Raw genomic sequence first — 13,736 nt, 5'->3', positions numbered from 1 at the left:
TGCCAAGGTCATGTATTTTCGTCATTATTGTTCCAGAGACAGATTTCATTCTTATTTTTAAATTGCAATTGGTTTTTATTCTGAGGAAAGATGCTTAAAATGACTGAAAACAGTAGTTTATGATGAATGCAGTTTTACTGAATAGTATTTTAATAGTGTTTTTGAAAGGAAAAACAGTATCATCTAGGAAAAACTGTTTTTTCAAAAAGCATTTTATTTTTCCTCTATAAATATTATGTAACTAGAAATTCTCCTGTCAAGCATGACAAAATATTTTTTATGCAAAAGTAGGGATTGAAGAATTGAGAACTTCAAGTTGAGCTTGACGTTGTGATTCTGTTTCTGTGACCCTTGACAAAGACATTCTTACTCAATGTTTCTCAAGTCACCCTTCACAGTCTCCAGGGGTCTTCCTTATTTTTATTCTTTTAGATCTAGAATTTAGAGGCCGTCCATAAATTACGTAAGGTATTTTGGGGTAGGTGGGGGTCAAGGATTTCTTACAATTTTTTAGTAAAGGATAGGGGGTTAATAGATCTTGTCTTATGTAATATTCTTATTTTTACTTTTTGATCTCGTTGAGTGGTAGAGTTTTCAATTTGCTTTAATTTGGCGGTTTCTATTAAGAACGCTTGTTGTACTAACGCTATCAAGTGTGACATAATAGAATAATAACGCTAGCAGACACATTTTTTATCATGGGAAAAAGACTGTGTAGTTGTCTCTCTCGTGGTTTTTTTGTTTTTTTTTTATTATTTGAATAAGTGCATTACTCCTATGGGTGTATAACACTAAGAATACATAAATCAAAATACATGATACAAAATAAACAAATTAGTATTTGGTTTTTAGTGAGAACTAAAATGTAAAACCAGAAATTATAAATAGTCTTATCTTCCATATTTTTTAAACATAATTGTAAAAAGCATCAAACAGTGGCTTCTGAATAAGCTTATTCAATGCTACGGCCACCTGAAATCAAGTGTAAAGATTTCTAATTTCAGAAGAAGTTTATCTTGATCATAAATTGGACAATAATAGATCATATGGTCGACGGTGTCTAGGTTTTCTGTAGAGAGCAAGAGGCAGTTTCTGCCTGGTTATACATGCTCAGTAAGTAGTTGAGCAGTAGCAAACATTAAATCTCTAAGTGGTGATGAGAACCTGCATTTAACACTAGGAAAATAAAATCTTCTAAAGTTATTCTACCAGTGTTTCTGCTCAACTATTGTTGATTCCACTTTTGCATAGCGTTGTAATAAATATAACTTTTAAGGCTACTGCATGGGAGAGAGATGTGAGTGTAGTCCTTTGCAGCTGACTTAGCCTCAAAGTCAGCTTTTTCATTTCCTAGGATGCCAGTATGTCCAGGAACACAAGATTTTTAATATGGTGCTGGATATATGTGATTTTATTGCTATTGCAATTGGGATTTAATAGAGCTTTTAGGACAGACTAAGAATCACTGTAAATGTTGATAGTTTTGTTTGGTAGTGAAGTGACCCACTGAACAGTTTGGTAGACAGCATCTTCTTTCAGCTTGATATGTGGGGGTATCTGTACCTTCTAACACATTTTGGAGGAAGATACAGATACTTGAGCAGACATGAAGGGGGCTTTTGGACCCATCTGTGCAGATATTAATGTCTGCATGGTTATATATGGAGAAAGCAGATGACACCAAATGTAACCTGGGGATAACCTTGTTTACGGGGGGATGATCAGAGATAGGGTAATTGCAATATGGTAGCATTTGAACAGCCGTAGATAGGAGTAGAGACTGTTGTTGAGTCTTGATGTTTGTAGTTCTGATGTAGTAGTTTAGAACCTTTTGTACAATACATAGTGGCAAAAGGAGGAGCTCTGCTAGTATCAGAGATGCATTAGCAGAAACAGTTCTGCAGCACATTGAAGTTCTGATGGCAAACTGTCTTTGAAGAGAGTAATTTACTCGCTACTAACTTTTACTAGTTACATGACCCCAGCTAGAGGCTGCATAAAATAGCATTGGTTGTGTTGCCCCATTATATAGAGTTTTATAAGCTTTATGATTTAGTCCCAGGTGCACCTAGCACATTTTAGCAGCATGAAGTTTATTTTCTTGGCCTTAGCCAAGATGTAATTAATATGGCAATGGAATGTGGTTTCTATTCTCTCTCGTTTTATTTTGTATGACGTTTCTGTTTACATGTGCTAGTCGATCTGTCAAAGTATTTTGCGTCTTTTGTGAAAATTAAAATTAATATAGAAATGAATATTATGATGTTGATTGATGATGATGATAAAAAGATTGTTAATAATTAAAAAATAAAGTTCTTAAAATAAATTGTTTATTCGAATTCATTAAATTTTTATATTTTTAAATTTGTTCACAGTCTTTTATAAATAATAGTACATATTAATTAACTAATTAATAATTATATATTTTGGATCTAAGGTTTTAGGGTTTCATTAAAAAAATTTATTTTTGTTAAAATCTTTCTATAAAATTATGCCTAAATATTACGTAAGACATGGAAGAGGAGGGGGGATCAAAGAAAATATTATGATTTTTTACACGGGTGGGTGGGTGTCTAGAATGGCTGATATCGCCTTTATGTAATTTATGGACGGCCCCTTACCTGACCAATTTTACTCTTACACTTTCCCTCGGACATTTTTTTTTCCGACAAAATAGCAAGTCTTTTTAAATCCACGTTGATAAAACAAAGATTAATTGTGTGTAGCCTATGTTAGTTAGATGAGCGATAACACTTTAAATAATGGGCTCAAAGTTTAAAATAAGCCATTTGCCAAAATATTTAAAAATATAACTTAAGAGAAATTTCCTCATCGAGCATGAACACCATGTGGTCATTGATGTCACTGCAACAATAGTGTGATCTCTGATCTGAAATCGATAAAACGTTTATACTACAGCTAATATTTTCGCAAAATAAGTAGCTTTTACTTTCCATCAGGACATAAAACAAATATAACCAAAATTTCATCTGAATTGGACAAAAATTGCAGGAGTTATAAGGAATAAAAGGAACTCACATACACAGACGATAGCTTTTTATGTTAGTAATTTTTTCAAATGCCAGATCATTTGTATAAAAGATTCATTTCCTGTACATAAATTAATATCTATATTGGAGATAAATTCTTTATAATAATACATCAAAATATTTGGAAATTTTATAATAAATATAAAAACTTTGATGAATAAAATTTCTTTTACAGCTACCATGGGATTTTTTGTCATCGAGGAATGTGGTATTGGGTGAGTATTTAAATTTAATATAAAATAAACATAACAGTTCTGAAAAGTAAATTTAGATAATAACAATATATTACCAAAAAAATTATTGTTTGAGGTAATTAAATGTAATTATTAAAAGATTATATTTAGGTATAATGAACCCTGTGTAAGTTAGATACTTGTGATATGGTGGCTTTCTGTCAAAGTTATGAATGTTTTTGGCAAATTTGTTCTTGCTGTAACCATATGCTTTATTTTCTAAGATTGTATTTAATTTATGAGGAGCATCCAGAAAATAAAGAATGTTTTCACATAGTACTCTGCAAGGTAAATTACCGCCATCGATTCAAAGTCAATTTGTTTTCTAATGCATTAGCTTAGCACTTGTGGAGTTTTGATAACAGCAGGCTTGTTATTATTTTGTCGAGGGTTAAATGTGTACAAAAATCAAAAATTCTTTCAAGTGCAAACTGTAAAGTGTTATTTGTTTTCTAAACATGAAGTTCATCATTTAGAAATTCATAATCAAATCTCAGACCATTACAAACGATGCAAGTTTGAGAAAATGGTGTTTAACGTTTAATCAAGGAGGATAATGCACAAACTCACTCTGCTGCAGTTATAGCAATTTCCACACAACTAAAGTTGGCCCTTGAGTTGGTTCATTTTTGTGTAAGAGGTGATAGAATTGTTTATGAATGCACATAACTTATACTACCTTGGGCTTCATTTAGTCTCAAAAAGAGGTCACATGCATGTGGATACTCCACAAGTATATGTGCATTCATAAACAGTTCTATCACCCCTTAAAGACATAAAAATGAAGCAACCCAAGGGCCAACTCTAGTTGCAATTATACTTAAACTGTTTTCAGAAATTTGGCTGGAACAATTTTGATCACTTACCATACAGTCCCGACCTGGCTCCCAGTTACTTTTCATCTCTTTTCCAAGCTGAAAAATTTTTTGGTGGCTTTGGAATGGATTAGAGGTGAAAGATGCTGTCAATAACTGGCTGAAAGAACTGGTAGTGGAAGTCAAGGAATACAAAAACTAGTGTCACCTATGACAATTATTTTAATCGTAATGGTGACTATATAGAAAAGTAATTGGTTTTGTACTATTTACTTAAAATTTTTTTTCTATCATTACTGTTTTTTTACATTTTTATAGCCAAATGTTCTTTATTTTCTGGATGTCCTTCATATTATAATTTATGCAAGTATTTTACAAAAATAGAGCTTTATTAGTTTTATCAATATAATACATGTATGATGCATTATATATCCTAACAACAGTAATACTACTGTATATATACATATATAAAAAAATAGTACTGTATGTAAATGCTTGTGATTTCATGAATTAATATTGTCTAATTGTGTTTGTTTGCCTGTCATTTTGTGACTCAGTCCATTTTGATTCTAAATTATTATACATATATAATAAGAGTTGAATGAAAAAGTTATTATTAAGTTATTATCCCCGATGTTACATTCATGGAACACCAGGGATGTAAACCACACATACATGAACCACTTACTGGTGTTGGAAACGAAAAAATGTCGTTAACGTTTTCGAATAAAAAATTATTATTATTTGAAGCAAAAGCGGTTAATTTTTCTATGGTTTTTAGTGCAGTGTTATGACTTATCATAGGTTTACTAGAAACTTCTGTTAATATTCAAGTAAAACTCACTCAGCAAAACAAATCAAAACACCACACCTTAAGTTGCTGAGAAATTTAATAAAAAATGCAACAAGTGTTTTCAGCCAAATCTGTTGGCCATTATCAAGTTAAACAAATTCAAATATTCGAAAAAATGCAAGATATGCAAAAAAGGGGAAACATTATCAAGGCATAAACTAAGAGCTCTCTGATTTTTTAATTAGGTATTTCCAGGCTGGAGGTAACCCTTCAGCATCCCTAGCATTAATGCATGTATCATATAATTTGCTCTTATAGATCTTTTTGGCACTAATTGCCAATGTGGGTGAATGTACATGCTTAATAATACTTGCTTTATCCCATTTGACCACTGAGCCTTCAACTTGTGGCATTGGATCTTTTACTGACATTGTACTTGTGCTCTTTTAATCTGACTCCTAAATTTCTATTAGTGACTCCAATGTAATTTTTCTTAATGTCTAGTTCCAAGTTTTCATACGGAATCTTGTATATTCCCTCTTTTCCTTCTTTATCAATGTTGTCTTTATCATTATCAATAATTTATACAGGTTAGGAACTCTCTTGAAAACTAAATTGGACTTTTTGCAGACTGAAATTTCGGTCATAATGGCTTTTTACTTCTATCATAAGTGAAGTTTGTGATTTTACTGAAATTTCCACTTGGAGTCTTTGCTTTGCTTATTTTGAAGTTTTTGATCAGTGCTGTTATTATATCTGCTCTGTATCCTAGCATTCTGGTGACATGTAATATTCTATATAATTAATTAAAATATCAACAACCGTGAGGCAGATAATAGTGAGGGCTTATCAGACTAATGATGGGCACAAATGCTCAGGGATCAAGTGAAAACAATTTAATAAATACAAAAATTACTACATAAGTATGGAAACGAAAACCCAAAATGCATTTGGATTATTTTTCTGATAGGAAATAGTCCCTCATCAGTTGGTATGAACTGAGGGTAATACTACATTAAAAATTATACAAGGTAACGGTCAACTTAAAAATATGCCTAAAGCTATAAAGCTAGCTAATAGCTTTAGGCATATTTTGCATCACTTTAACCAAATAAATGAAACCAATACTAATAATTTTTCTATAAGCATAATATTTACAAGAACATGCTTAACTATTGGGAAACCTGGATATCTCACCCCCCTCCCTTGATTTCATCTTCCCTTAGTCACTCCTAAACCCATCGCTTCAAACTTCTTTCACTGATACTGCTTAAGATGTTATAATATTCAGCCAAATTAATGTACAGTACGTGCAATATTTTAAGGCACAAAATAGAGCTTGGAGTCTTTTTCTGTGCCGATGTTTATTTTTCCTATTTATTATCATGGCAACATTGCTTCATTCAAAATTTTCTGTAGTTGATCTGTGTAATGTGCACTTTATTTACATGTTGAGTCTTACTCTCAAATCTGCTTCCAGTAGGCTTATGCCACAACTTTTGCAAGTTTCCTTTACTTAATGTTTTTGCTCTGCTTTACTTTCATATTTTGTTATTTAAACAAGTCATATGAAGACTTCCAGGCATTAAGGTTAGCAATTTCGATCATATATGGAGCCATCACAACCTGTCCAACACAAAGCACTTTTCAAATATTAATAGTAGACCAGTATTAATTAGTAGTCATTGATCATTCTCTTCTGAGAAGAGGTCAATGCCTACTTTTGGTCAAATTACTTTAATCCTCTACTACAATACTCTCTTCTTCCTATCAAATGGTATGGTGGCATTCGAATAAGAAAATTACATAATAGGAGTTTTCCCACCTGTACAAAATATGATTTAAGTGGTTTTCGAGGGTGCCAAGTTTAAATAATTTGGTCCATTTTTTTGCAAAATTTTGATATGTTGGCAGATTACCACTTGATATTCAGATGTGAATGAAACAGCTTGTTAGAGCTAAAGTTAGAAAAATAGTATGATATCTTAAACTTTTAAGATATTGTATTTTCAATTGGAGTCTACATGACCAATGAAATTATGCTATTTCTTACAATCCAAGTATTGCGATAAACATGACAATGGTAGGCTGAAATTACCAAACTCTTTACATGGTTTTTGTTTTAATATGTTATATCATAGTATTTGATTTATATAACTACTGATGATATGTTATGTAAGGGTTTATCACTTGGTGTGATAAACCCTTAACTACAATAGTATTTGTAGTTATATAAATCAAACATTATAATATATTAGAGGGTTAGAAGTTCAAATAAACTAATAATCTTAATGTTTGCACTTATTTTTTGCCTGGGTAATGTTGTTGTTACCTCCTAGTATATTTATATTTTTGTAAATTACAAGGTCTGTTACTAACATTTAAATTGTCTGAAATGTTATAAATTTTTCATTCAATTCGAATATGACCACCATTTGTTTTGTGAGTTTGTCCTGAAAAAGATAGGTTAAATAGGACCAAAAATGTTAGAAATTGAAGTGATTAATGCAATTTTTAACATGTTTTTGGAGTGTTTTAATATTTATTCCATATTTAATTGCAATGTTTACTTTTTAAAGCGATGTAACAATTTTGCCAATTAATGAACGTATAAAACTTTTTTGTTGTTGTTTTTTAATTTAAATCCTGCATTACATTTTGGATGCCCTATAGCAGGCCTGGCCAACCCGTGGGCTGCATGTGGCCCGCTAAGTGATATTATATATCTATTAAAACTTTTCCCATTATGTGTATGCCAAAACAATTAAATAAATGTAAATTTGCATGTGTCATTGTTATAATGCGCAAGTGCGAGTACGAACTCTTGGTATAACAATAAAATCTTATTCATTTTGTATTTGTTTTACTTTTTTTAAAAAGCATGTTTCCCTAAATTGTGGCCCACGAAACATTTTGGGTTGGCCAGGCCTGTCCTATAGCATTAATACAGCCTAATATAATCTGGAAATCATTTGGCATTATCTTAAAAGATCAAGTTAAACAATGTTTATCTTTGTATTTTAAAGTTTATTTATAGTTGCTGTTATTATTTTAACAGTTTATCATTAAAATTAATGATATTTGAATATTAAAGGTAAATTTTTATCTTATATTTCAAATATTTTTTTACTTGCCATAAATTTGATATACAATGTTACATTTTGTGCAAAAATGTGAAAATATAGTTAATTTGATTGTATTCAAAACATCTCTTTCTGCCTACAAAATAATTGTCTCATTTATCAAACACGAAAAATGCTTTAATAATAACTGTTTTTATATACAGCATGTATATTTTTCTCTACAGTATTTAGCTTTGTAAACTTTAAGTATTCAAATTCTAAAAGTATTATAATTATTAATAAATAGAACTCTAATTTAATATAGATTTTAGTTTATTTTTCATGCAATTAACAACTGAGATAGGGAATGAATTAGCTTGATATATAAATAACAATCAACTGAATAAATTAGAATTTCCTATCAAATCTGCTGGATGTTTATTGGGCTAAATTATGGCTATTTTAATTATCAGAAACAAAGCAGTTTGGTCTAGAATTAGATGGTTAAGACACATTCTCTTAATAAATCTAATTTTTCATTTAAATTTAGAAAACTCTTGAACAAAAGATTGCATCACAATGAGACTCAAATTAATTTAGATACAACTTTACTTGTTAATGATGGTGCTGACTGGGGACAACTTTAGAATCTATAGCACTTAGTCAATGAACATTTCACCCCAGGCATTGTGTGTGTAACAATCAACCCAATACATTAGAATTTCCAATCTGATTTATTTTTATTGGCTTAACTGCCTACTTCTAAGCAAAATTGCTTTGTTTCTGGTCACTAATGTAGCCATAATTTTGCCCAATAAAATCAGGCAGATTATTTGAATTAGTTTGATACATTCTATATAAACTTTTAAATTGTTTATTTTTAAAATTTATTATCAAGTCCATCATTCTTAATTGTCATTTAATATAAGAGAAATCAGAAATAAGGAAAGTTCTGGATATATATTTCATATAGGTTTTTGTTGCATAATATAAATCAAATGAAAATGCTCAAAATTAAAATTTTTTTAGCTAGAAAATATGTATTATTGTAAATTTTTAATAAAAATAGTTTTATATTAACAATAATAATAATTTTTAAAAATCTTAATTATTTTATTATCTGTTTATTTTTTTTAGAATCCACTGTTGCAACAGTTGCTTCTTACAGTAATGCTCAACAATTTACATACACAATTCCATCTCAACATGCACCTTTGTCCATATCTCCACATGCAGACCTTACAGTGCCACCAAGAAATATTAATGCAGAAACTGGTGTGCCTGTGCCAATTGCTTCCTGTGTACCTCCTTATACAGGCCATCCCCCGTGTGTCATATCTAGCACAGTGCCATATCCCTATCCCTATCAGGTTGAAGTTCCCATAACACCTTGCACTGTAACATTATCTACAAGACCTGATATAGTGACTATCCAACAAATGCAGCCGCATGTTACTTATGCTAGTCCGATATCTTCTGATCAAGGAAATGCAGTCAAACCAGTTATCCAAAGGTCTGAAGAAATCTCAGTAACAAGTAATAAGATATCTAATTCTATAACAAACAATATTACGAGTGAAATAAGGACCAATATAAATGCTCCACAGAAAGATGGAGTTTTACCAGCAGAATCAGTGTCAAGTGTTGCAGCAAATAGTGATTCACAGCAATTGACACAAGCAGTCCCGTCTTCAGTGCCTTTTATGTGTGGTGATACAGTCCCCATGCCGGGTCCAGGGCCCAATTTTCCCAGAATGCCTTCTTTTCCATACCAACCTGCATCCCCTCAGGTTGCATTCTATGCACCAATTTATAACTTGCCCTATCATGGATGTATAGCTCCATCGACATCAACTGTTCCAAATACAACAACGATGGCAACAGTAACAAATAATGAATGGGTAAATAATACACCTAATGTACTTCCTGTTTTTGCTGTTCCCAATATTACATCATCGGGAGTAAATAATAATTGGGTTAATAATGAGCATAATTCACTTCCTGTGGCTGGTTGCAACAATGATCATATTAATTTTCTTCCTGTACCTGCTCATTTTGAACAAATAAATAATCCTTGCGATATTTCCAAAAATGAGGAAAAAATAGATAATACAGAAGAATCAAAATCTATTGATTTAATTTGTGAAAAGAAAAATATGCAATCTCATTCTATTTTATCCAATGGAGAAAATATACCCAATGAACTAGAAACAACAGAAAAAAAGAATACAGATGAAAAGAATGATGTCAATTGTAATGCAGATGACAGTACTTCTGATGAACATACCATAAAAACTGATACAAAGCCTTTGTTAGATAATAATACTAATAATAATTCTGCAGTAGAAAAACCTAAATTTATGTGGAGTGATTTATTTAAGAAGGAAAAGTCTAATCAGGGAAATTCAAGACAAGTAATTTTATCACCAATAACATCAGAGATAATTAAAGAAAATACAAGTCCTATAACTAAAATTTCAGAAGTGTCTTGTGCAGCAAGTTTAAATGAAGATGAAATGGTTGGAGTATTAGGAAGTAAGTATAAATACAAAATAAATTATTTTAATTTTTGTTTTTGAGTGCATATTTATAGTATATATTTGTCAAATTCAATTAAATTTGTTTTTCTTTTAAGAATTATTACAGGAAGTAAAACTTGATCACACAGCTCCTTCATTGAAACCTAGAGGTCTTGTTAATAGAAGAAACTGGTGTTACATTAATGCTGTATCCTTAAATTATTTTCATATAATTTTAAACATAATACAGTTGGTGATAATATATTGTTAATTATCTGATCTATACATTTAAGCAATAAAATTAAGCAGCTCTCAACATTTTAAAATTCCTTAATTTTTCTTCAGACATTACAAGCACTTTTAGCATGTCCTCCTTTTTATAATTTGCTAAAATCTTTTCCTGCAAATATGGATAAAGAAAAAAGAAAATCTTGCACCCCAATCATGGACAGTTTGTAGGTTACAGTATATATATTTTTTTATATTATATTTTGATTTTTTTCTATAATTTAAGACAATTTGCAATAAACTACGTTATACTTCATCTAAATGTGTAGTCAGAATAAATAATAGTCTGAAAACATATTTCTTTTAAATTAAAAGAATTTTTTTAATAGTATTTGAAAGTTGTGGTGATAAAAATAGAATAAAATTGACTTTTTTTAATGTCACTGTTGCAGAAATTACCAATTTAGAGAAAACTTATAAAGAAATAAAATTACATAACTTTATTGCTGAGAAAAAGAAGATAATGCAGAATATATGAAATAAACAGTAAAATAAAGCTAATATATAAAGAAATTATTCATTAATTGCAATGTGTGTGTGTGTGCGCGCAAAGTTCATTATCTAGCAATTTTATAGTGTGTGTGTGTGTTTAGTTACTGTAAATGCTCGAACTATAGTAAATCCTAAGATTTACCAACTCTTTGTGGTCAAAGTTCGAAATGTTATGTGATCATCGTTACATTCGTTCGTGATCGTTAATTTCAAACTTTTACCAGCATTCACTTAGTATATCTTAGGTTTTACCTCAGAGACGTGGTAAATGTCGAAAAAATAGTACCCGCTACCTGCTTCGCACCGCACCACTGCCTTCGCTCACTACATTCCATCGTTTGACACGTTAGAACACGCACATTAATTCTAATTTTGTTTGAGATTTCGCGGTCTAAAAGTTATTTATGAATCAAGATGAGTGTGAAACGGAGATTTTATGAAATAATGGACAAGCTTGTGGCAAGCAAGAAAGATAATAACTTTCATCTCAATAGGGACAAATATGCAAAATGTTTGGAGGAAGTAAAAGCTGCAAAAAACATGAAAAAGAAAATAGCTGTTCATTACAAGCATATAAAGTGTTATGACATTTTGACTATAGGTGGTGAATAAAAACTAATTGCACCTATGAAGGAGAATGGAGAAATAAGGTATTACATTTTTTACGGGGACTTATTCAACATTCTCAAAGAAACACATGGTGCTGTTGGCCATGGTGGAAGGACACGGATGCTTAAGGAATGTAACCATAAGTATAAAAATGTAACAGTTGAGGCTACTATGACATATTTGAAGCTATGTCAACATTGCCAAAAGAAACAGAAGACTTTGAAAAAGGGCATTATCGTCAGACCTATACTTCACAGTGAAATGAACTCACACTGTCAGGTTGATCTAATAGATCTACAAACTACCCCAGATGGAAATTATAAATTCATTTTAGTTTACCAAGACCATCTTACCAAATTTGTGATTCTTTGTGTGCTTCAAACTAAACAAGCCATAGACGTTGCATACCATTTTTTGGATATTTTCAACCACTTGGAGCACCAAGCATCCTTCATTCCGATAATGGTCAAGAATTCTCTAACCAAGTTATTGAGAGTTTATGCTCCATGTTGCCGGATGTAAAAATTAACATGGAAAGGCAAGACAGCCAAAGCCAATGATCAGTGGAGCATGCTAATCAAGACATAGAAAATATGTTGAGCATATGTATGGAAACCAATCAGTTATCAAAGTGGTCAGAGGGTTTAAGATTCATCCAGACGATGAAAAATAGAGCATATCACGAGGGAATCAAATGTTCCTCCTAAGAAGCAATGTTTGGTTGTCCAATGAAAATGGGCCTTGCAACTTCAGCAGTCCCTAGTGATAAGATTAGAGTTATAAGATCTGAAGAAGATTTAGAGAAGTTGTTGCATTTGCATGACAATATGGAACAAAATAATGACATCAAAAATGCAATCAAACAGGACAAGGAGAAAGCATTGTTCAAAATGAGTCAGAAGGGGATATAGACAATAGCACCGTCAAGGATAGAACACAAGAAGATGAAATGATTATTACTGAGAAGATGAAGGCAAAGCAAATAACCGATGATTCCAATGTAATGATTCAGAGACAGAAAACACGGTTGAGTCTCAGGAAGTTATTATAACTATAGAGCCAATACCAAAAAAGATAAAATCTGTAGTGACTGTAAGAAACAACGCAAAATTGAGTTTGGAGAAACAAGATGAAAAAATTAAAGCCACGTCTGTTGATAAATATTCAAATGTGAAAATTAGCCAAAATGTAAGACTGAAAGTGCCTGAAATTGACAAAGCTAAAACCAACCTGAAAAGTGTTTTTGCAGTTGTAGTAGATGTAAAGGACGACGAGTTTTACCAACTAGGTACCAAAATTGGAGTACTAAAGCAGCTTTATACACAAAATCATTTTACCTCATGCCCTGGAGACTTTATCAAGATAGAAGAAGTTGTCACAAATTTGTCTTTGACCGGAGGACAAGGTTTCAAGAAATGCATCTGCCTAAAAAAATGCGTAATGAAGAAGTGCGCTTGCAAGTCATCAGGATTACTTTGTAATTCTAAATGTCCTGATAGCTCTCCATGTTGTAACAAGTAAAATTTTTTTTTTTACTTTTATTAAATCACAATGAATACCAAATGATTAGAAAGAATACTGTGATTACTGATTAGCTTAGCCAACGTAGGCTATTATATTATTTTTGTTATGTTAAAAAAGTATTTTAAACTGTTTTACTAGTTACTAATAAATAGGACTTAGTATGTTGACTGTTTATAATAATTGCAATAAATGACTATTAAAATATTCATAGTTTTATTTCCAAAACCAATATTTACTAACCATCTTTAGTAAAACCTAGCATGCATCAAATTCTAATGGTAAAAGCCTGGAAAATCATCTCACTTTATAAAAATTTTTACATTTATCAGCTCATGTTGGTAAATCCTAGGG

At 31.1% G+C, this 13,736-nt stretch overlaps 1 protein-coding gene across 1 annotated transcript in view; it reads left to right on the top strand.

Annotated features, from left to right (window-relative positions):
• Positions 1 to 13,736, top strand: part of Usp10 (ubiquitin specific protease 10) — a 102,165-nt gene that overhangs the window by 40,549 nt on the left and 47,880 nt on the right. The window contains exons 3-6 of the mRNA XM_067274795.1: positions 3,226 to 3,265; positions 9,091 to 10,488; positions 10,589 to 10,680; positions 10,818 to 10,927. Coding sequence (XP_067130896.1) covers positions 3,226 to 3,265; positions 9,091 to 10,488; positions 10,589 to 10,680; positions 10,818 to 10,927 — 1,640 coding nt within the window. The remainder of the gene's footprint in view (positions 1 to 3,225; positions 3,266 to 9,090; positions 10,489 to 10,588; positions 10,681 to 10,817; positions 10,928 to 13,736) is intronic.

Source organism: Centruroides vittatus, unplaced genomic scaffold, assembly GCF_030686945.1.
Source record: "Centruroides vittatus isolate TY-2023 unplaced genomic scaffold, ASM3068694v2 contig_564, whole genome shotgun sequence".
Classification (NCBI taxonomy): domain Eukaryota; kingdom Metazoa; phylum Arthropoda; class Arachnida; order Scorpiones; family Buthidae; genus Centruroides; species Centruroides vittatus.
This window is presented reverse-complemented; position numbering and strand designations above follow the sequence as displayed.